General features: G+C 37.3%; 1 protein-coding gene across 3 annotated transcripts in view; it reads right to left on the reverse strand.

Moving 5' to 3' along the window:
* Positions 1–21,892, reverse strand: part of RAPH1 (Ras association (RalGDS/AF-6) and pleckstrin homology domains 1) — a 151,516-nt gene that overhangs the window by 8,094 nt on the left and 121,530 nt on the right. For all 3 annotated transcript variants that reach the window (XM_085585186.1, XM_021531342.4, XM_085585185.1), the window contains 9 exons: positions 16,768–16,845; positions 15,287–15,446; positions 14,166–14,287; positions 12,519–12,584; positions 10,971–11,114; positions 9,674–9,784; positions 6,863–6,961; positions 6,145–6,265; positions 4,424–4,566 (listed from right to left, as the gene is read on the reverse strand). In XM_085585186.1, the coding sequence (XP_085441312.1) occupies positions 4,424–4,566; positions 6,145–6,265; positions 6,863–6,961; positions 9,674–9,784; positions 10,971–11,114; positions 12,519–12,584; positions 14,166–14,287; positions 15,287–15,446; positions 16,768–16,845 (1,044 nt within the window). The remainder of the gene's footprint in view (positions 1–4,423; positions 4,567–6,144; positions 6,266–6,862; positions 6,962–9,673; positions 9,785–10,970; positions 11,115–12,518; positions 12,585–14,165; positions 14,288–15,286; positions 15,447–16,767; positions 16,846–21,892) is intronic.

Here is a 21,892-nt window from a genome sequence, read left to right on the forward strand (position 1 = left end):
TGGCAGATTACAGCATGCAAGAATTATTAGCAAAACACAGGAGCAAGAGACAATTCCATACACTGACAAGCCTGGACCATGCAAGGGGATGGATGGGCAGGCTGGGAGAGGAGCCGGTAAAAATCAGTGGAGCCCACTCTGCTCCAAGGGAAGCTGCCTGTCAGAGGGAAAATTCACCAGCCTTGTTACTTCTCTGGGGCAGGCAGTGGGACCCAGTGAGAATTGCTGGCCTGCTTTGGGCAAGCGTAATGACCTACACAGAGCCACCCCAGAGCACCCCAGGCCAGGACAGAGGCAGAGCCAGAGACTCTCTACACATCGCAGCTCATCACGACTGGAATCAAACCACACACAGCCTCCCAGAGCAAGTCAAATCCTTATACCTGTCCATTCAGGCCTTACATTCTTCAGTGTTACAAAATGCAGAAATCCTGAACTGCTCCAAAACACACTAAGAGCAAGCTCTGCACATGAACAGTTCTGAGATATTTTTCCTTCACATGCTCTACTATCCAAGACTGGCAAGGAAAAAATAGGGAAAAAGAAGAACCAAATTTTCCTAGAAAATTTACCCAGAAGGAAATATTTAGACATCTGCAAAAGAAAGTAAACTTGAGAAAGGAAAGTTACACATGCAACTCATATGTTATACAGAAAAAAACCAAAAAACAAAACAAACAGGGAAAAGCTGACTAATGGAAGGATCAATGGGAAAGCAGCAGGCAGTATTTTAGTCTACTCATGTTGTGATCAAGTTATTTCTCAAAAACTGTAAGCCTTACATTCCTCTTAAAAATTAAAATGACAATTGCATTACTCAAATTTATAGACACCCTCCTAATACAAAGTGTTTTGGCTACAAGCAAAGTTGTGAATTTCACAGTGCACAGCATAGAAACATGCATTAGAAATACACCACCACCATGGTGACTGACCACACTGGATATCTATACCTTATTAGTAGATACTTTGCAATAAGTAAGCCCAATTATGCTTATCTGCACAGGAAGAGCACATTTACATATTGCTTTGTTCTAAACACAGGTGCACAGTTGTCTGTATGTGCAGAATGCCATCAAAAGAATTAGAGTGAGAAGCAATAAACAGTGATTTTATGACAAACATGGGGTGTGCCTCTACCTGTCCCATTAGGTCTGGAAGGCAAGAATATTAACAGGTCTGGAACTAAATCAAGGTATTCACATTACAAAACAGAAATCTTGATCTCTTGCAAGTGTTAGTCTGTAAATTACCATTCTCCCAGTCACCCAGGTTAATAAATTTTCAATTAGCACCACCTGACCTTAATTATGCCCTGTATAAGGCACCATGGGTGTGCTGCCCTTAGTTGTGCTGAGCTTCACTTTTGACACCTGAGACAGCAAAAGGCAACAGGAAAAATAAAGGCAGCATAAAACAGACAGAGAGGGAGATGAAGGTATAACAGAATAGCTATCCCTGAATGGCAAGACCTTGGGGGAATCTTAAATTTGTCCCTTAAAGCAGACACAGTGAGCATGTATTTGGGTATTTGTTGTAGCATACCATTTGAAATAAGGTGTTCAAAATCTGACAAGCAAAATGAGACTTAATGAGCTCTTCACTGCCCAAATACGAACAAATGAATAAAGTTTTCTTTAGGCAAAGAGCAATCTTTCAAAATATGAAGCAGATGGATTATCTGCATTTTGGGAAAAGTTTTTCTTAATCTTACGTGTATTTTAAAGAGGGTGGTGTTTTCCTTATATATATTGAAGACAGTCATCTTCACAGTGAACAAATTAAACACTCAGGACAGATAAAAGACTATTGGGCATCTCAGGAGGGGGAGCCCCTCCCATTTCCACATAATCAAATTAAATGTCAACATATTCAAAGTATCACAGAAACGTATTCTGTGATACTTTGTTTACAAAAGAACATTGAGAGAGATTAATTTGTCCTTTTTTGTCCTTCTAATTATGTGATGTCCTTCTGTGTACCTTGAGAAATTACTTGTTGCATACTGGCAACTCCTATTTGTAACATGCATCTTCATGACTATCTGGAACTCTAAAAAAATGCTATAAAAACAATAGGATCTCTTTTTATATAAACTGTGGGGTTTTTTGGGTTTTTTTAAGCTATTTTTTCCCGAGAAAACAAACTCTTGCAATTGAACTGTTTCCCATCTCTTTTCCCATGCTTTTGGACTGGTTAGCAAATTCACGTCAAATATGACAGATCTCTAGAAATCTCAGTATGTTTTTGACTTCAAGAAATTATTGGGAAGTTACTGGCAACTGGTAAATGAGGGCAAAGTGGGCAGAACTCACCCATTATTAATTTGGTGAGGTACTAACACAACACCCTGGCTGGAAAGAGCACCAGTGCCATGTCCCTGCTGAAACACAGCATGCTCTGTTCTGCCCTGCCTGCCCAGGGGAAGGAGCCAAGGCTGACAAGGTGGCAGAGAGCTGTTGCACAAGGGGAAGGGACACGCAGGAAAGTTCTGCCACTTGGCTGCAACCTGCCCACATGAACTTCTTAAGCCAGCTTTGACACCAAAGCACTGTAGCAAAGCTGCCTCTGAGGTAACTGGAGACGAATCTGTCTAAAGCACGTCTCAGTATCACCGGTAACACCTTCCCATGTAAATTACAATTCTTGAACACTACTGTCACCTTTCTTGCCACACTGTTTAACATGATCCATTGCCGGTCTGATTTCCTAGTTATTCAAGTTCCCTGGGCCAGATTTACACTGTAGTTTCTCTGAAAGTAAATTTGTCACCAATGTACTCAATTGTTTAACACAGCTTCTGTTCAGTTCATTTAATTTGTATTCTTTGGAAGTTTTAGGGCAATCCATTTACCTGTGTTATGCATAAGGTGAAGAAATATACCTTTTCTTGGATTTGTAGAAAGGAATTCAAATTGATGAAATTTTGATACATGTACATGGATAGCTTTCTCAATGCAGGAAGCATTCTGAATATTTTATTTTTACCATGGCTTGAATCAGGTAGCATAGAAATTCTTGGGGTTTAAATGAGCTGAGCAATTGCCAGCAGCACTACAGACTTGATAAAGAAGAACAGTAACTCCAAGGTAGTGAACTTCAAACTTTTGCTTAAAATCTCACTAAGTAGCAGCAGGATTTACACTGAACCCAAAACTTGAGGGAACAGTAACATTATCATTCTCACAGCAGTAGTCTTTCACCTCTGTTGGATACCTGCTAGCAAATACCCCATCTCATGCAGCTCACTCCTGCAGAAATGATGCATCCTATCCCCACACAGAAGCCATCTGCTAATGGACATGCACCATGTGTTGCACTCATGCAGTAGGAAAACTTGGACCAAAACTTAGCAAACTACATTCCTGGACTGAGTACTATATTACCATTAGAATCAGACAACTTCCAAGCCAGCAGACATTGCAGAAAATTTATGAATCCCAAAGGATGCAGCCATGTCAGCTTTCACACTGCCATATGCTTTCTCATTTGAAATGGAGATGTGTTATCTTATTTTTAGTTATTTATTTGAAGCACCAGTGCCAGGTGTATTGGCCTGTGGTTTTGGTTTTAAAAAGCTTCTTTCTCTAGCTTGAACCTGGGGTCTGGGGAAGATTCAGAACTAACAGAAGTAATGACAACTTCTCATAGTGCACTTCCACACGTAGCTGCTGCAGTTAATGACATCAAGGCTGTTCAGGAACCTGGAGATTCCTTCAAACCTGACAACAAACAGCTTCAGCAGAATTTCTCCCCTGCGTGGAAATCTTCCCCAGGAATTACAACAGTCAACCACAGAAAGAACAGAAAACTAATCAAATCACAACAGACCTGAACCCCAGCCTCAATGGGTCAAAGTCTTCTGTAACTCTCTACCAGCAACAGGAGATACCACATCTGCCTTAAACTACAACTGCTGATAATGTCAGTACTTTAGTTTTGACTGTATCTGAGGTTACTGGTTCTATTTCCACCTAATAGAACACTTTTGAGTAAAAACTACTGAAGTACTTCAAAATATATATACACCTGCTTTCAGGCCCCAGTTATTCACATCTTTACAAAGGAAAGATGTGCTACTTAACTGGAGAAAGATCTTAGTGAAAGAATTTCATTCAGTGTGTTAAGAGCTTATCTTTTTATTTTGTTTCATTCAACATTAGTAAATAGGACTCCGTGAGAGGGGCTATATAATGCCTTCAAAGAACAAAAAACTTCTATGCACACAAATAAAATAAAGAACAGAAAGTTGCAGGGCTGAATTACCTGAAAAAGTGAATCCTAAAAACCAATTATATAGCAGTGTAAATTAACCACATAAAACAGAGAAGAAATGCCACTCAAGACAGAGGTGGAATAGGTACAACACTGTCTCAATACATTTTGTTGGGTGTTGGCTCTCAAATTAAAGTCTTCTTGTTACCTTGCTGGATTCCTCCAGTTGAGTGCCTCGTTTCCAGGCTTCAGAGAACATGGAGCTGACAATGCTTTGGGAACGGACATGTCCAGCTGTCTGGGTGTCAGAAACTCCACTGTCAGACTGATTAGAATGATTTGATTGAGATTCTGGTCAGAAGAAAAGTTAAGGAACAGTTAGCGTATGTTTCTGAATATAAGAGTAATGTCAATACGCTTATAATGCAACTCTGACTTGTTAAACATGTCCCCAGAGGCCACAGCTCCCAGTAATGACTGCATAAGCTGTAGCTCACATCCAAGCCATTACCATCTGGAAAATAAAGCAGTGCAGCAAATGCCCAGTATTAACCAAACCTGAAGCTACACAAGGATGACAGCATGTGAAATCGGTTACAAAGTAAAATCACACTGCAGCTGTATGGGTTCTGAACCATGCCACATCCCTGCACTTTGGGAAAAGCCCCATTTCATGTAGTGCATGCAGGCTGCTCTCTCCAGCACTCCCCCCCAGCACAACCTTAAAAATGGACCCTGGGCACAGGCCGTGGACAGGCAAACTGCACCAGCCAAGGCAGGACACTGCTTCAAACAACCCATTCCTCAACACAAGGGAAGGACTGGTGTGCATCCTGCAAGTAGCCAACATAAATGATGCTCTGGGTCCACAGGGTGTCTTGACAAGACAGCAGCAGGCACAGTCAGACCAATTTATTCAGCCTGGCTCCTGCCTTCTGTGTAATCCCACAGTATTCTGGCACAGGCTGGAATGCAACTTTGGCAGAACATGCTGGGCTGGTGAGCTGTGGCTCAGCTCCCTACAAGAATTCACATTTACCCCGAAAAACACCCAGCTTGGATGGACAAATTGTCAGTAACCAAGAATTTACTGCTATGCCACACAGTTGAAACAACAAGGTACCTTCCCAGTTAGGCTGCATTTGCTTAGCTCATTCTTACAGGCTACTTTCTGAACCTGTCCAATTCAGTAGCATTACTTCCCAACCTGTATCTGTGGCAGACAAAACACCTTCACACAATAGTTAATTTTCAATATCCTGAAGGTTCTGAATGACCCACCAAAGCATCAGTCAGCTCTGAACAATGAAATTACACTGTATAAATTATTTATCAATTGTTAAACTGTTACATGCAACAAGAAACCAGCCCCAGTTCTGCTGACAGATAAACAGGAGCACATTAATGCAGGCATGCACAATTTGACAAGGAAACATAAACAGTATTTTCAAAGTTTTCTCTAAAGAGATAGTTTAGATCTTTGCCTTTGGGCAGGGTCTAGTTCTCATTTTCCAATTTCAAACATTTCAGTCAACAAAGCAGTTTGAGAACTACATATATATGTTCTATGCATCATTACAATATAGATTTGATTTTTCAAATAGGTGAACATAGAGGCATCAGGAATTTGAAATGATGTTTCCTCCTCTCAGTATAAGAAAAACATTGTTTTTTGGAGGTGAACAAGAAACTGCTGCATATTTCAAATACAGACATCACTGCAAGTAATACAGCAAAATAGGTTTTTATCTGTATGCATATATATATATAGATATACACGTACAGAATGTTATAAAGTCTATGAACATAGCATAGAAGACTTTGGAGAAACAGTCCGTTTCTGCAGTAGCCTCTCTTAAGGCATCCAGACAGCAGATGATAACAAAGGCAATTGACTTTTTTGTATTGTGAGATAGACCACATTGTTACCTGGCAAACTAGATGAGCTGGAGCCTGACTTGATACTGGAGCTAGACAAGGAGGTCCAGTCATATGCTGATTCTGTTCTCTTCAATGCTTCCTGATAGTTCATGTATAGTTGCTTCCCGTACTAAGCAAAATCACAAACAAGTTTAACAACTCTATATTGTTAGAGGCTGTACACTCTTTTCAGACTGTTGAGCTCCACCTCTGGCTTCTCTATTACATCTTTCCTCCTGCCAGTTCCCCCAAAGCAACACAGGCTCTATGGTAAGTAGTTCAGAGAATATTAATAGTATTAGTGAATTGCTGAAAGAAAGAAAAACAATTTATTTATGCTAGAAAGACAGTGTCAAGCAAGAAATGGCCCAATGAATAAACTAAGACAAGCTGAGGATCTTGAAAATCAGCTCTATTTTCTAAATTCTCTTTTCCCATAAGCCTTGTTTTTCTAAAAATCTGAAAGGAGCTGGCTAAAATCTATGATGTCAGAACTGTGTCATGTGACAGGAGTGCAGCAGAAACAAGAAGAAAAGGCCCAATTACTGAATTATTATAACAAAGCCTAATAATTTTGCTAAGGAATGAAAAATGTAAGAAGATTTTACAGTTCATGTTCAGAATAGTTAAACAGAGGGAAGTTAGATTTTGCTAAGTAACTGTAAATGGTTTTAAGCAAGTGATGACAACTACTCAAGACAACAGTGTAAGACTACCTGGAGGTTACCTTAGCAATGCGAATGCCATTGATCCATTGGTGTAGAGTTCTTACATCATCACAGCAAAGATATTTGATATACTGGGATTTCTTCTGGATCTGAGGATGCTGCAAAAAATTGTACATTCTCATCAATGTTTTCATAGCTAGGAATGCAAGGAAAGCATTTATTTGCTGATGTCAATACAGAAAACCCTAATGCTGGAAGCTCTTAAACAGTAATCAGTATTTAAGCCCACTTAAAAATGTTCCAGAATATTTCAGGAGGTGAATATCAATGGGGATTGCTTGACCTACACATTTGGAAGTGTGTCCAGCACACACTGATTTCAAACACTAAGAAAGGGCTAGTCTTTCACTATTCTAGGGCTGTAGTACTTTCTACCCACCAAGAGTCTTCTGTACCTACAGACTGACTCACCACTTGACAAAGACAACTGGTATTTCACCTTTCTCTCACACAGAAATCCCCCAAACTAGAGGAAAACTGGTCTTCTCAGTCTTTGCAGGCTTAAGTGAGACACTCCCCAAATGACATGCTGTTAAGCATAATTCCATTTTCAGCTTGTAGAGCCTTCAAGGTTCTCACCTTACTGGTACAGGGCTATCATCTAAAAATACTTGCTGCTCCCACACAGATGTATAAAAAATGTAAGGGCACTGTATTTATCAACTCAGCAGTCAAGAAACAAACACATGTTTTTTAAAAATCAGACATTGGAAATCATTCTGGATGGACTATTCAGCTGTTTCCTGTCCATGCTATAGGAGTTACAGGTCTCCCAGCTGTTGGGGTAACTGAATAGCCCAGTTCTAATAATTTCCTCTGTTAGCTTACAGCTCAGTGACACAACAAAGTTTTGCTAGAGGATTGTAGGTATTGAAGTTTTACTGAAGACTGTCTGAAACATATGTCAAAGAACTTCAAATTTTTTTCAGAATATTCTATCCTATGCTATTCTAAAATTCTAATTTCCAACACAATTATTTTAAAATGAACATAAGATGTTTCTGTCCATAAAGAGAATATATATAGTAAATTTACTTACAATAATAGATGTTTTCATTGTTCACTACCAACACATTCATGTTGTATAACAAAGAGGAGTCTTTAGAAGAAAATGCAATTACTTTGCTAACAAGCCAGCTTCTTTCTGGACTTGCTCAAAACTTTGGTTATATAGAAATAAAAGAACTTCTCAGAAACCTGACATTTAGGACCAAGGAGTTAACTTTGTACAGTAGCACTCAAATGTTACATTGAACAATAGTACAGCACCTAACGTGAGCACACTAAGTTTTGATATAAATAAAGCAGTGAAGATAAAGACAAATCCAGTCTGGATATCAGTAGAGAACTGGGCCTTCAGTTTCTATTTGCCATTCACCTGTCCCAAAGGAGATACCTCCTAGCCTAGTGAGCCTTTGTGGCACAAAAACTGTGTGGTTTCTATATAATAGTACTAACTGAAAACATTGATCTAACATTATAAAAAACTGCTGAAGGCAGAACTGAATCCTGCTTAATACAATAATTTAGAGATTCATCAGTTCCACATAGAAAATATAGCCTCACTTGGTGTAAGCTACCCAACTAGATCTACCCCCCATTAATTTACTTAGGGACAATTTCTACACATTTTCGTGTCTTCAGTAACGTTGCCAGTAAGTTTTATGCTCAGAATGGCAATAATTTTTTTTTAAATCTACTTTGTGTAGTCAAAAAGTCTGAAAATATAATTTACTATTAACCTGTCCAAATGATATAGAGAAAAGTGACATGTAAGTAGAAAAATCAATTTACTTCAAGGAATTTATATACACCTACAAATACTGACATTTTTGTTTGCATTCAGTGACCTATAAGAAAAATACTTCCAGTTTCAGCTGTGTACTTTCTTGAGTAATATCATGTCCCATATTTAATATTCTGTGTCTCCTCGGTGGGCTGCAAGACATGTTGCCCTGTCCACTGGAAAATGAAATCCTTTTTCAGGCAGTGGACAGGCAGCCACACACTCCAGGCACAGTAAACAGTCCAACGTACTGACATGTACAACTCCACATGAGCTCCAGAGCAGGGAGGGGAAAAATGCAACCATAACCATCTCTTATCACTGGCACCATTTCAAATCCATCAAGACATGTTATTTGCTGTGAACACAGTGTGAAAGCCTGTTTTAAAATAGCTTGGTACCCAGCTATCTTGCAGGAGCTGACACCATTCTGAACACTATGTGGGAGTCAACAGAAACTAGGAGATGTGTTGATTCAATTAAAACAACTTTATGCACTCAAGTTATTAGATCTGTTTAAGATCAGCTCACTGGTTTTGTAACAGATTTTGCTACTTGTTCTTTCTACCTGTCATTTATACTCAGAAGATGCCTCCTTTAAAACATCCCTTCTCCCTCAGATTGGTCCATAACAGGTATCTTTGAATCTTTAATATTAATTTCTCCATTACTCTGCACCTACACGGAGAAGATAACTCCCTGGAATTAGCATTTCAAGGGGTATTATCTCTGAACCTAAACAGTTGTAAGGTATAGAGTTGCCAAATGGAAGAGGACTTCAGTGTTCTTTTTTTCGAGTGTAATGAACAATTACATAGACTGGCACTCATCAGTCTGGAAAATAAAACAATTCAGGGCAATATGAAAACATTTATGAAGCCACAACCAGCGCAGAGAGCAGGCAACAACTGTTCACTAACTGTTCACATTGTATACAAGAACTAGAGGAAAATCAGATTAAAAGCAGCTGATGTTTCAGAACAAGTAAAAGTATTAAAGGTATACCCAACTGCTGCAGCGTTACCTTTAGCACTAAACAATAGTCAGTGGGTGCCTTGTATTTGTTCCGGTAGTCCTGTCCATAGTAAACACTGACATGGTCTAGCTGTAGAAAGCACACAAGATCCCGTGAGACCTAGTAAATACAAAAATGGTCGTTTACAAAATATCTTTATAAAAATCCACGGACACTGACACAATCAGTCTAATGCTAAGATCCAATACTAATATAAGGTCTAGTTAAGGTCAAATATTAGTTTCAATCTGATACAAAAGCTACCAACACAAGAAGAGGATACAGCTATGCATAAACTCTTTCATCACATCTTGATTTTTAACCAAATTCAGTCTGGTTTTTGTGTTTTGTCTGCATTTTGCCTTTTGATAACACTTTACACTGTTCACTCAGAGCAGGTATCAGAAGAAAGTAAATGTGATTGGTTGATCAGGAAGTTATCAGTTGTATATTTCACCTTGGTAATAATCAAGGTGTCCAAATTCCAGTGAGACTGTAAGTAGAATTCTAAAGATGTCTGGCATTGAGTGTAGGGCAAAGAATTTCAACAGGCTACTCGCAAACAGATTGTTTTAATGAAGCAAAAGATTATGGAAAGAACATCTGACATGCATTCAGCTCTAAAGGGAGCTGTTGTGCTGATAGAGATTTCCTCTTCATTCCCAGATGTGTGGGAGGTGGACTTCCTGTACTGGGAATCATCTGATGCTGTCAAGACTGATGGATTCATGGATGACTTGAACACACAGTAGTCCAGCCTTGAAGCTGTAATGTATTTGTAGTGTCTTTCTACTTATTTTGCATTACTGATACAGAGAATGGCAGTAAGTGATCCTGAAGAAATGGAATTACATTTACTAGTTTCAAAAAATAATAGCAGCAATTGGTCCAAAAGGAATCACATTTACATGAACTAACTAAACAAAATGAAATTATGTAGACATTGTGGAGTTGGTCTGATACTTCATGATCAACATTTGCAGAGCAATTTGGTCCTCCATCCAAATTCTGCTTGAGCAAAGACCATCTTCTTAGCTCCACCAAAAGCTTTTCCTCAAGTATTTCTCAACACCTAACCCTAAGCTAACTCAAAAAGCAGACCCCTTTATTATTGTATTTTTAAACTGGGATTACACCCTTCTCATCAAGTGCTGCCACAAAAGTTCACACAGTATTTCCATGATAAAGCCAGCCTTGTAATTAAGGGATTTAGAAAGGCACAGCTAAGCCAAAATTTAAAGCCAACTCTTGTGTGCACTGTTTACCAGCAATAAACAATTGAGAGCAATTGCTTTAAGTAGCATACCTTCGCCTTCCCTTTAGGGACGTAGTAGATTCCAGAAGCCCGAAGAAGGAAGTAACGTTTCTTCCAAGATTTCTTACCATCCTCTTTCAGCCACAAAACTCCCTCAATCTCTGGCACAGTTACAGAACTTCCACAGAAGCATTCCTGCCAATAAACACAGCAGTTTGGGAAACAGACAGAACAGAGAGCATGCAGTGGTTTGTTTTGAATAACTGAAATTCTTTATCCAAGGAATGCACTTGTAGCAGGGACAGCTCTTTTTTCACATGAGATATGAACTGCAGACAAATTACAGAAGCAATAAGGTAATTCAGACAAGCATGATAGGTGTCTGAGTATGTGCTCAGTGCAACAATGACAAAAAATCATTAGCAGCTACTGTAAAGATTTTCTGACCATTGCTTCTCAGTAACAGATCCCCCAATGGCTTTAAGGTCACAAGATCACCTCATATAGCCTCATATGTATAAGCACACACAAACCTAACTGTGCATCCATCAGACACAGCTGCAATTCATTCCAGGAGTACTTTGCTGCTTTGCTGCTACTAACTGCCCACAACACTGCAACTTCTGCTAATGTTCTATTTATAAAGAACTAGCAGAGAAAAGCAAATGCTTTAAATACACTACAGATTAATATGCAGCACAGAGACTTATGAATAAACTTAGAAGACATAAAGAATTAAGCAGAATTACAATTCTCTGCATGCTGTTGCTTCAAACAATTTTTTCATCCAGAGTATACATACAAACACTTACTAAAACCCATATTAACAATATATTAATAACACGCATAGGCTACTTTTAAGTTCAACTGTTTTAAGTTTAATCCAAAATTAAATACTCCAAATATTTACCTTTGGATAACTATGTAAATTATAATCATTATTCTGGAAATCAAGTGGAACCCATGGCACTTCAGCCATGTCACAAAAATATTTAGTTTTCAGCTTATGAAGGCTATATTTACTGTGTGCTTTATTTGCTCCACACTTTCATGCCCTTATTTCTGTAGACTGGTTAATGTGTTTGATAATAACTAGTTTTCTGTCATGCATTTCTTAAAATTCAGTATTTTCGGTTTTTTATTTTAAAATGTAATTGAAAAAAAAATTTACTACTTTGCTTATTATCAAAATTTGAAATATTAACTTAAACCAGTCTCCAGACCCATGCTCTAGGAATTTTGTAGAAATGAAAATTTGGGAAGAGCTAGTAAAAATTCTCTACCACCACAGGCCAAAAAAACAGGTCACAGTCCTCCAAATTTCAACTTGAAATTAATGGTTTTAGCCATAGCAAGGGGCAACCTCAATTTGATTTTCACTGTGTATGGTATTTCAGCTACTAAACTAAGTACAGAAACTTTTTTAAACTGATCACATCTGAAACAGAGTTATATTAAAACAGACATCTATCTCAAATATAACACATTCCATTCAGTCTTCCAGAATTACATTCTGCTCTGTCCATCAATTTCAATCACCACAACCTTTAGCAGTTTGTCTTCAAGCTCCAAAGTGACTTTCTGATTTGAAATTCTTACCTCTAGCAGCACCTCTTTATTTCTGTCTGCCATTTCAGAGGTTTCTTTCTTCCCCAAAAGATAGTTCTGTAACAAAATGAAGTTTAATATTTCTTTAGGCATTCTGAAATCAAGCCAAATGGCATTTCTTGTTTACTTTTCTGTAGCAGTAAGAACAAAACTTTGTAGACAAATTGAAATTCACAGACTGCTAAATAATACATTGAAGTAACTGAAAATCACCTTTACCAGAAATACCAGTCTGTACTCTTACCTAATAGCCTCATAACAACATCATCCTGCCTTTCCAAGGATCAAACAGCTCTCTGTTACAATGCATCCAGAAATGAAAATACTATGAACTTGTAAATACCACAATAAAAATATAAGAAAGCCCTGGAGATCTGTTACATACCGTCATCATTTCTGCATTCAAAGAAGCACACATAGAAGCAACTTTCCACCTTGGTCTGAGTTTTACTGCATAGAAATATTTATTTTCACAAAGAATTACTAAATAAAATACTTGCCAACTTCTTAAAAGGAATTTAATAATATACAGGCACAATATTTTATTTAGTATGATTTTTATTCTTACTCAGTTTGGGAAAGACTGGGACAAAGAAAAGCATCTTCCTAACCCCTAGCTCTGATACTGGAAAAAAACCAAATATTCACAAAGTTTCACAAGTTCAATATTTTAAAGCAAGAATAAATATTTGATTTATGCTGGTACCTCACTCCTGTGACAGTGCCTACTATATGTACTGAGAGTAAACCTATAATCTACAAACTTTTAGAAAGAATGTAGAGTTTCGCTGCTTCAGTGCAAAGCCCTTGCATAAGACCTGGTTTTCAGATCTTGCTTAAAATAAATAAAATCAAGTAAACTGGCGACCCATAGGATGAACATGCAAAACTGACACCCAGTTTAAATCAAATAAATTAGTATATAGATGCCATACAGATATAAAAACAATCTCTAAAACTCAAAAGGGAAGAGGTAAGAGTTAGGACAGAGATCAAGTGAATTTTCAATGCAAATTCTTCCAAGAGCCAACTTCTGCTTTTCTGTTTCTTTTCCCCCGCTATACCAGGTCTGCAGCAAACATTTGAGAGAAGAGAGATCTTAGAGGCCATTTGAGAGGAATATGGCCTTTTATTTCTGAGCCAGGGAGCAGGAAACACAGGTGAATATAGGCAGGTCCCAACTTCCACAGGAAGGGGCACACAATCTTCTCTTCATTTGTCATTTAACCATAGAGTAGCTATTCCCTTAGATTTTGTCTTCCCCTTCTTGACAGGAATCCAAGAATGCACAGTGGAGAGACATTACTATTAGCAATATCTGTCAACACCTTTCTTACATATTTACATAATTGAGCAGCACTAAGTATGGCTGTAAATTCCTGGAAACTGCCTGCCTTCATGTGCATTAAAACTACTCATAGACACATTAGCAAACAGATTGCTTCAGCTCAAGGCTGTCTCCTAAGGATTGACTTTGTGTCAACAACATTGTGGATGTGCATAGTGCTGAAGTGTAAAGTTGCCTGGCATTTTAACACATACACAACCACCAAAATGAAGGTTTGGAAATGAATGCTACCAAAAAACTAAGAAATTGCCATCAGCCACACACACATGCAGCACAAATCTCAGGCTTACCTGCGGATTCTTGAAAAGTGCATATTTCTCTATACGTTCCACGAACATTAGTTTGTTTTGACTGTCTCTTGTCCAGTTCAAGAGATTTTCAACTAAATTTTCATGATCTTCAAAGATCCTTTCTGCAACAATAACAAGTGAGCAAATACATTGGAATCTGTCACATTTTGTGATAGAATCTAATCTGTAGTAATTTCCAAGAGAAAATAGAGTTCAAGATCTACTACAGTGGGGAAGAAGTTTATGCTAAGAGACTAAAAGAACTTAGTCCACTTCCAGACACTCCTGGCTTAATTTTTTTACATCCAGTCATTCAACATGGACTTCCCCTATCTTCAAACTTATAGTTCCGTCACCATATGAAATATTTTAATTTTTTTCATCTGAGAAGGCCTACCATCCTACAGGAACACTGAAGACTCAAATGGTAACACTTCAACGTTTATGAGCACAAATAAGAAGGTTACCACATTTATGTGTTTTCTGGTCTACACAATTCCCAGAAGAATGAATTGGGCAGCTTTTTTGGCACAAAACTTCTCTCTAAATCCCCGATGATTATCTCACTCATAAAGTATCAAAAAGTAGTGGGCAATGATCAGAATGAAAACAAAATGCTTCTGAAATGCAGAATACCCATAGCTAGTACACGTATTGTAAAGAAGTCTGAAAATTGACACTGTCTACTTCCTATGATCTCTGTTGCTCAATAAATGATGTACCAACAACAGCTTCTGAGATCTTTGGTTCTCAGTCAAAGCTCTGAACTTTGACTCTCCATTAAAAAGTTACCGCTAGTGCTAGAACTTCAGAATACTAAAAATAGACAAAAGAGAACAGAGTAAAGAAAAAGAGGAAAATTTATTGAAATGGTAGAAAATAGCTGAAAATCCTCATTGCAAAATAAAGAAGAAGAAATCTTTGGGAAAGTACTAGACCAACTTTCTCATCCTTTTAAACACATTGAAGTAGAATTTTCAGATCATTCTGAAGCAAGCATTTACTACATTAATGAACAGGATGATGAACATTATGAAGACAAGTATTCAAATAATTCTGAGAATGTAGACTACTGCTGCATCAATGAATAAGAATTAGAAATGCTTATAATTAATACTTACCCATTTGCAATTCAGAGATGGTTTCCACTAATGACCAGTCTAAACTGTAGCCACAATGTGATTTGTCCATCAGATTGTCTAATACTTGTCTCACTGTTTGCCTCTCATCCACCATCATTGTTTTTGAGCTGTCATCAGACATATGGACTCTGATCACCAACTGTTAAGCAGAAAATTAAGAAAACAAAAAGGATTAATCTACCACATTTCAAATAAAAATAAGATTTCTAAGATCTTGTTTCTTGTTCTAAGTAGCAAGAAATTCAATCAAAACACTCCCTGAAAATGTAAGATGTCATAAATGATGGCTAGATACTTGTATCCCAGACACTTAACAAGATACTGCTCTCCTTCAGCACAAGAAAGTAAATATAAAGGTCTTTCCAACATAATGAGAAAGTCCTTCAGTTTTGTTAAGAAGGAAAAAAAATCCTTCCTGACGAAGTGTCCTGATAATAAAAGTGTCTTTCAGACAATATCTAGATGAAACAAACACAGATATATGTAAGCTTGAGCTCTGCATAAGCTTACAACGAATGAGAATTTTTTAGATGTGCAGTTTAAGCTTTCTGCCTGCTTCCTATAGTATTTTCTAAAAATGGTTATTATGTAAAAAATATAGCAATACTAAACCTTACTTTTCTGGGGAATATGAAGCAAGAGTGTGGAAAAAAAAAATCTGATTTTACAATACAATGGCTTTTCATAGGCATTTTAAAGAGTTCACTGTCCAGAAACAAAAATTTAGTCATTTTTTAAACCAATCAAAAGACTTAAGACAACAGATTCTTTTTGCCAATCATTATTTTTTTCCATTTTTACATCTTGTTCAGCTTGAAAAGATAAAACCTACTAGCTGTAATATACCGGTACAATTGACTTGTTAATTTCCATCTTCCAGCCAAGACAGTTTATCAGCTTTTGATCTACAAACAATTAATTCAAAAGGCATTTTAAGCTACTGGAAAACTCCTGTCATAAAATAAAAATGCTAAATTTTAAGGGTACTCTGTATTCTTTGAGAGTACATCAAGTAATGGCAGTAGAATTTCTCAATTTGGTAATCTCTGTCTTTAGTCTGGAATACTTCTCTTCCATTTAGCACTGTATCCTGCTATGCATAATGGAAAAAGACTTGTGAAGAAAAGGCTGTGAGGAAAACAGGCACAAATTTTAAACATGTGACTGCAGAACATACAAGAACAATCTCAGGAGGCTGGACCTTCATAAACGTTGAGCACTAGCTGAAAAACAAGCTATTCCTTAAGAAAAACATCATGTTCTTCCATATCCTAGGCTTCTCCTGGTTAGGTCCAGTCTAGATGGGAAAGAACATTACCACTAAAGATTAGAACACTACAATGTTCTTGTTTTATAAAGGGCAACTTAAGAGTAATAGATACAAATGAAATTTGCCTGCATATTCCAAGGGGGGGAAAAAAACAAAATAAGGGTCTTATAAATTGGTATAACTAACTCACCTTTTTCACTTGTGCTTCTTTAATCTTCTCTAATGCAACCCTAATCTTCTCAGCTTTCAATTTAGCAGCCTGTTCCTCCTAGAGGGACACAACACACAATTACAGTTAACACAAACTTCAGTCAGGTTTCAGTGGCTTTGAGGCTACCATGCTTTAAAAAATGAACTGAAATGCTTATTTGCTCATCTATAAATCTTCAACTATTTCCTAGTGATGATGAAAACTATTACTTTTTAAGATAAAAAGTGTTCAACTGCCATTAACTCCAAAGGAACATACTGGAGGTATATATTTTGTATAGTCATTTCTCTGTTCTCCTGGACTTTAAATACCCTTATGCTACCAAATACTTTAGTATATTATATATTTACAGTCATAGCCTGGGACAATACATATTCAGCAGGTGTAATCAGTGGAGTACAGCCAATAGATTTTTTGTTGATCAACACAAAACGCAAACAGCATGCCAAGAAGTATCCGAATTTAACAGCACACAGAAAGAAGGTAAACAAATCCTATAAATAGGATTCCATACTACATGCATTAGTTTTAAACGGTTAAATCCTTTTTCAGTAAGAAGTGTGAAAACTCACTTTGTCTTTACTAAATCCAAGTTGTATTTTTCCTTAAGTATTTTAAGACACAAGGCAAATAAGCATTCTTTTGCTCTTCTATTTAATAGATTTTTTTACAATTGGAAATGCATTAAAAATGCAGGTACCTTAAATCTATTTGCTGATGCTAAAGAAAACTGTCTTTTTAAGACTAGCAATAAGGATTTTTAAATTCTAGAGAGCAGATATTTTTGTTGAAATTGCATTTGAAATATGCAGCTAAAAACCAACCACTGTTTCAAAAATGACATACGCAGTTTTCAGACTTTCAAAATCTTCAACTGTGGATCTTCATTGCAATTAATATTTAAAACCATAATTACTTTAGAATCTCTAGCACAAACAAGTCTATTAAAACCCACACAAATCCCTTCCAAAATATTCAGTATCCTTAAAAAAGAATAATTAATATTTTTTCCAGAGACAAAGTACCGCATCTCATCACAACACTGAGCATGTTATAAACATTTGGTTCTCTATTGCTTTCTTCTCTGAATGTAATACATAGTTTCTTTACCATGTGTTTAGATGGTTGCTTTTTTTGTAAAAGTCAAGATTCAGCTATTCTGAAATCCAGAGAATTTAAGTTTTGGCTTCTCAATAAATTACGAATATTCATATCAACTGCTAAAGAACATTCCCTTGTTATTTACTGCACTCTTAGTAGCTTTTCATCCTTCACATCTGTGACCATCCCGTGCACCAGAGAAAACATCAGCTGAACAGACCAGTATGCTGCTTTGAAACATAATTCTTTCCAATAAAATGAACCAGTAAGTTGACACAAGCAGAAATAATGTGAGCCTGAAACCTTATCTGGGCACTGAATTACCCAGGAACATTGCATTTATGAGTCTACAGGGAATTATGGCTTTTTATTCACAATAGCAGTGCTGTCCTAGAGCTTAGAAAGGTTAAATCAGATTAGCATTCTGTGAAAAACAAACCATGGCATGATAACAAGAATCTTTTATTCTTCCTATTTCTTACCATTAACTATTTCAACATGTAGAAATAAATTGTTACTAAAAAATGAGGCTTCACAGCACCGAGCCTGACAGAGCTATAGAAGCGCCTGGATAATGCTCTCAGGCACATGGGGTGACTCCTCGGGATGTCTTGTGCAGGGCCAGCAATTAGACTCCATGACCCTTGTGGGTCCCTTCCAACTGAGCTTACTCAGTGATTCTGTGAAACACTTGTCCGTTTCTAAAAGTGATCTATGTAAGCTATGTACCTGTTCATCATGAAATCAGCAAAAGCAAAAGACTCATTTTGTTTGGGGAAACTGTAACTCATGGTTTTGAAAAGCTGCTCATTAATCCAATCAGCACGATTTTCCAGCCCATTTCACTGTACACCAATGCAAAGCCCCAGGAGCACCTGCCCACCACAGCGCACAGGCAGCAACACCAGGGCAAGCAACAAGCAGCTGTGGCCTCTCATATACCTGTGCCAATACAGCTAAAATATCTTTGGTGACCTCAAAGTTTATAATTCATCATTCCTTAAAATGCTTTGGAAAATAGATAAGTATGTAGACCAAAGAAGATTTTAAGGACTTACTATTTTAATATGTACCAATTACTTTTCATTTCCTACTCAATTTAATGTGGGTCCAGCCATTAGGATTCCTTATACTTTATTAGAGTTTAACATAATCAGTTTAAATTTAAAAATCTCAAAACAAAGTATAATTACAATTATCAGAATAACCGGTTTCAACGAGCAAAAAATTATAAAAAGAAGTCTGAATTTACTAACTGGAGAACACAGAGAGGAAAAGAAAGCAAGAATTCAAAATTTCTGAACACATATAGCAGTCAAAGATTTTCAGCTATTCTGAGCGGTAATAAACTAAGCTCAGGCCACTGCTGCATCACTACTGATGTGGCAAACAACATTTCATGGGAGAAGGACAAAGAATTATGTATTTTGATTCCTTAATAAAATAATTGAGTTACTCCCCAAAATTCACAACCACGTATTCTGTTTCTCTCCTAGTGGTCCAAGAAAACAGTCCCCTGCCCCGCCCAAGAACAGCATTTAGACAGATACGCAGGTCTCTCCTCCCCCTGTACATGAAAACAACACTGCTTCTATCCAGGAGGAAGCATGTGCCATCCACTGGCTTGTATTATTAATAAGCTAATAACCCTTTTCACTGCACAGGGAGACAGGTGACAGGTGGCAAAAATACCCAACTGCAAACTATTTAAACTCTTCAATGCCACCAATTAACAAGGCCAGCAAGTCCAGTCCAACCACATCTACCTTAGGTATTTATTTCTCCTTGGCTAGCAAATGCTGGCAGCAGTGCTGGAGTTGCTGGAGGATTACAAAGCTGCAGGTCCATTGCAGCACCGCTGCGCTGTCACAGCCTCGCAGGCAGTGCAGACAGTGCTGGTCCCTGCTATGGCCACACACCTGCGTCCCCTGCGCAGTGTCACTGCTCACAGAGCACTCACAGCCTGCTGGCACGCAGCTCTGGAGCACTGACACAGCAGGCAAGATTCAGCAGAACCTGCTCCCTGCTTAGACTGCCTTTACAGGCACTGGCAAGCCTTGGAAACACACCAAGGAGATGCACACACACACTTTATAAAAACACAAAACATAATGGAGAGTCATTTCCACCTCTGGCAGGAAAAGGATATTCTCTTACAGTAGCAATATGCATCACTGTCAAATTGTAACAAATTCCTTACTTAACAGGATTATTCTGGGACTATTGTTACACTTGCATTTTAAAGCTTTGAGCTAAGATTACTTTTGGTTATGGAAAACATTGCACCTAAGTTAAAGAATACTTGGCAACATACTTGTATATAGAACATGTTAATCCAAAATATTCATACATATTGTGAACCAAAATGGAAAATGCATATGTCTGCAGTGCAATGGTCTTAAATTAATGATCATCTTCTTTGCATTTATATACAAGAACTAAGTTTTGAATAATTTTAGCCTACAGTGAAAATATCAGAAAGAATAACACAAAAAACCAAATATTTTTATAACATAATGATAAATGCTGTTTCCTCCCCCAGTTTCCAATTAAATATATATTTATAAGACATTCCAGCTGTGTTTTAGCAATAAAGATACAAGACGCATGCAGAGCTGACCTTGCTCAAACAATTTTGTGCCTCACATTTCTAGGCTGGGGTTTTATTTTTTCTTTCATTTTACTTTTTTTAAAGTGTTATTAACTAATCTCTTTTACAGAGATAACAAATGGAATTGAAACAAAAGAGGGGGGGGGGGTATCACTTAACAAAGATACTTAGAAAAGCCAGTAATTAAATGGTAAGAGGTAACTATGTCCACATTTTATTTAAGTTAGCAAGGTAGACACACAAACTACAAAATTTATAAAATTAAGAAATTTCTTCTGTTTAATATTTGCTTTTTTCTCTGAACTTTTACTTTGAATGCAGATAAGAAGATAACTAAATACACAAGTAGTATTGACTTCTGAAGGACTAAGATCAGGTATCTACTTTATTTTCTCAACTACAGTCTAGCTTTGGGTAGAGAGGCAATCACCTGTTTTGCAAGGAATCTCCTTCTCGCAGAGGAGTACCTCTTGTACTGAAATAGAGGTTCCTGCTACCAGAGGACACCATATTAACATCTCCATTTGTACCTAATTACCCAAAACTTCACTACACTTTTATTAGCTTCATGTTTAATGTATATCAGTCTGAATATTAATCCCAGTAATGAAGTTTTTCTGTTGATTGCTTTAATTTATTATTAAAAAGGACACTAGAACAAGAGTGTATGTGATCAGCACTAAAATCAAAGGTGTGAATGTTAAGAGCAGCTCTTCTGAATTTCTTGATAAACTCATTAGGACAAGCGGAATACTCCTACCCTAAAAATGTGCTGCAATCATGGCATGGTCCATTTATAAACAGTGAACTTGTCTTTACAGCAGTATTTCATGGTCATTTTAAAAACATATGTTTATTGCATTTCTTTTCCTAGTAACTCTAAATAACCTCTGGGTAAAGCAGAAAGGGAAGCAAGACATGAGTATCTGAAAGCTCACTAAATGTGCATGTGCATTCACCCTGGTGAAGGGTTTGTCCCTGTGTGGTAGACTCACCACACATTTCCTCCTTCTTCCTTCCCTGTTTAGAATAGACCTTTTTATACCTCTGGAATATTCCTGACATTGTCACCATATTGCACTATGCTACTAAATATGGAAATGGCTGTGAAGTAGAACTATTGTTTTAGGGGTTGTGTCTGAGGATCATTCACCTGAAAAGGTCTGAGATATTACAGTGTTAGTACACTTAGGTAGTGCCATATTTTATCTTTGTTCCACTTCTTTGTTCACCATTAACAAACTTCTTGCTATCAGAAGCCTAACTCAAACACAGACGACGGCTTCTGAATGGAAATTGGAAAGCAGATGTTACATTTTAAATGTATCTCAAATTCACACTGGCTCTTGTCACAATTTCCCACAGAAGGCATATTCTTCCACACAACCTGTA

Source organism: Lonchura striata, chromosome 7 (genome assembly GCF_050655825.1).
Source record: "Lonchura striata isolate lonStrDom1 chromosome 7, ASM5065582v1, whole genome shotgun sequence".
Classification (NCBI taxonomy): domain Eukaryota; kingdom Metazoa; phylum Chordata; class Aves; order Passeriformes; family Estrildidae; genus Lonchura; species Lonchura striata.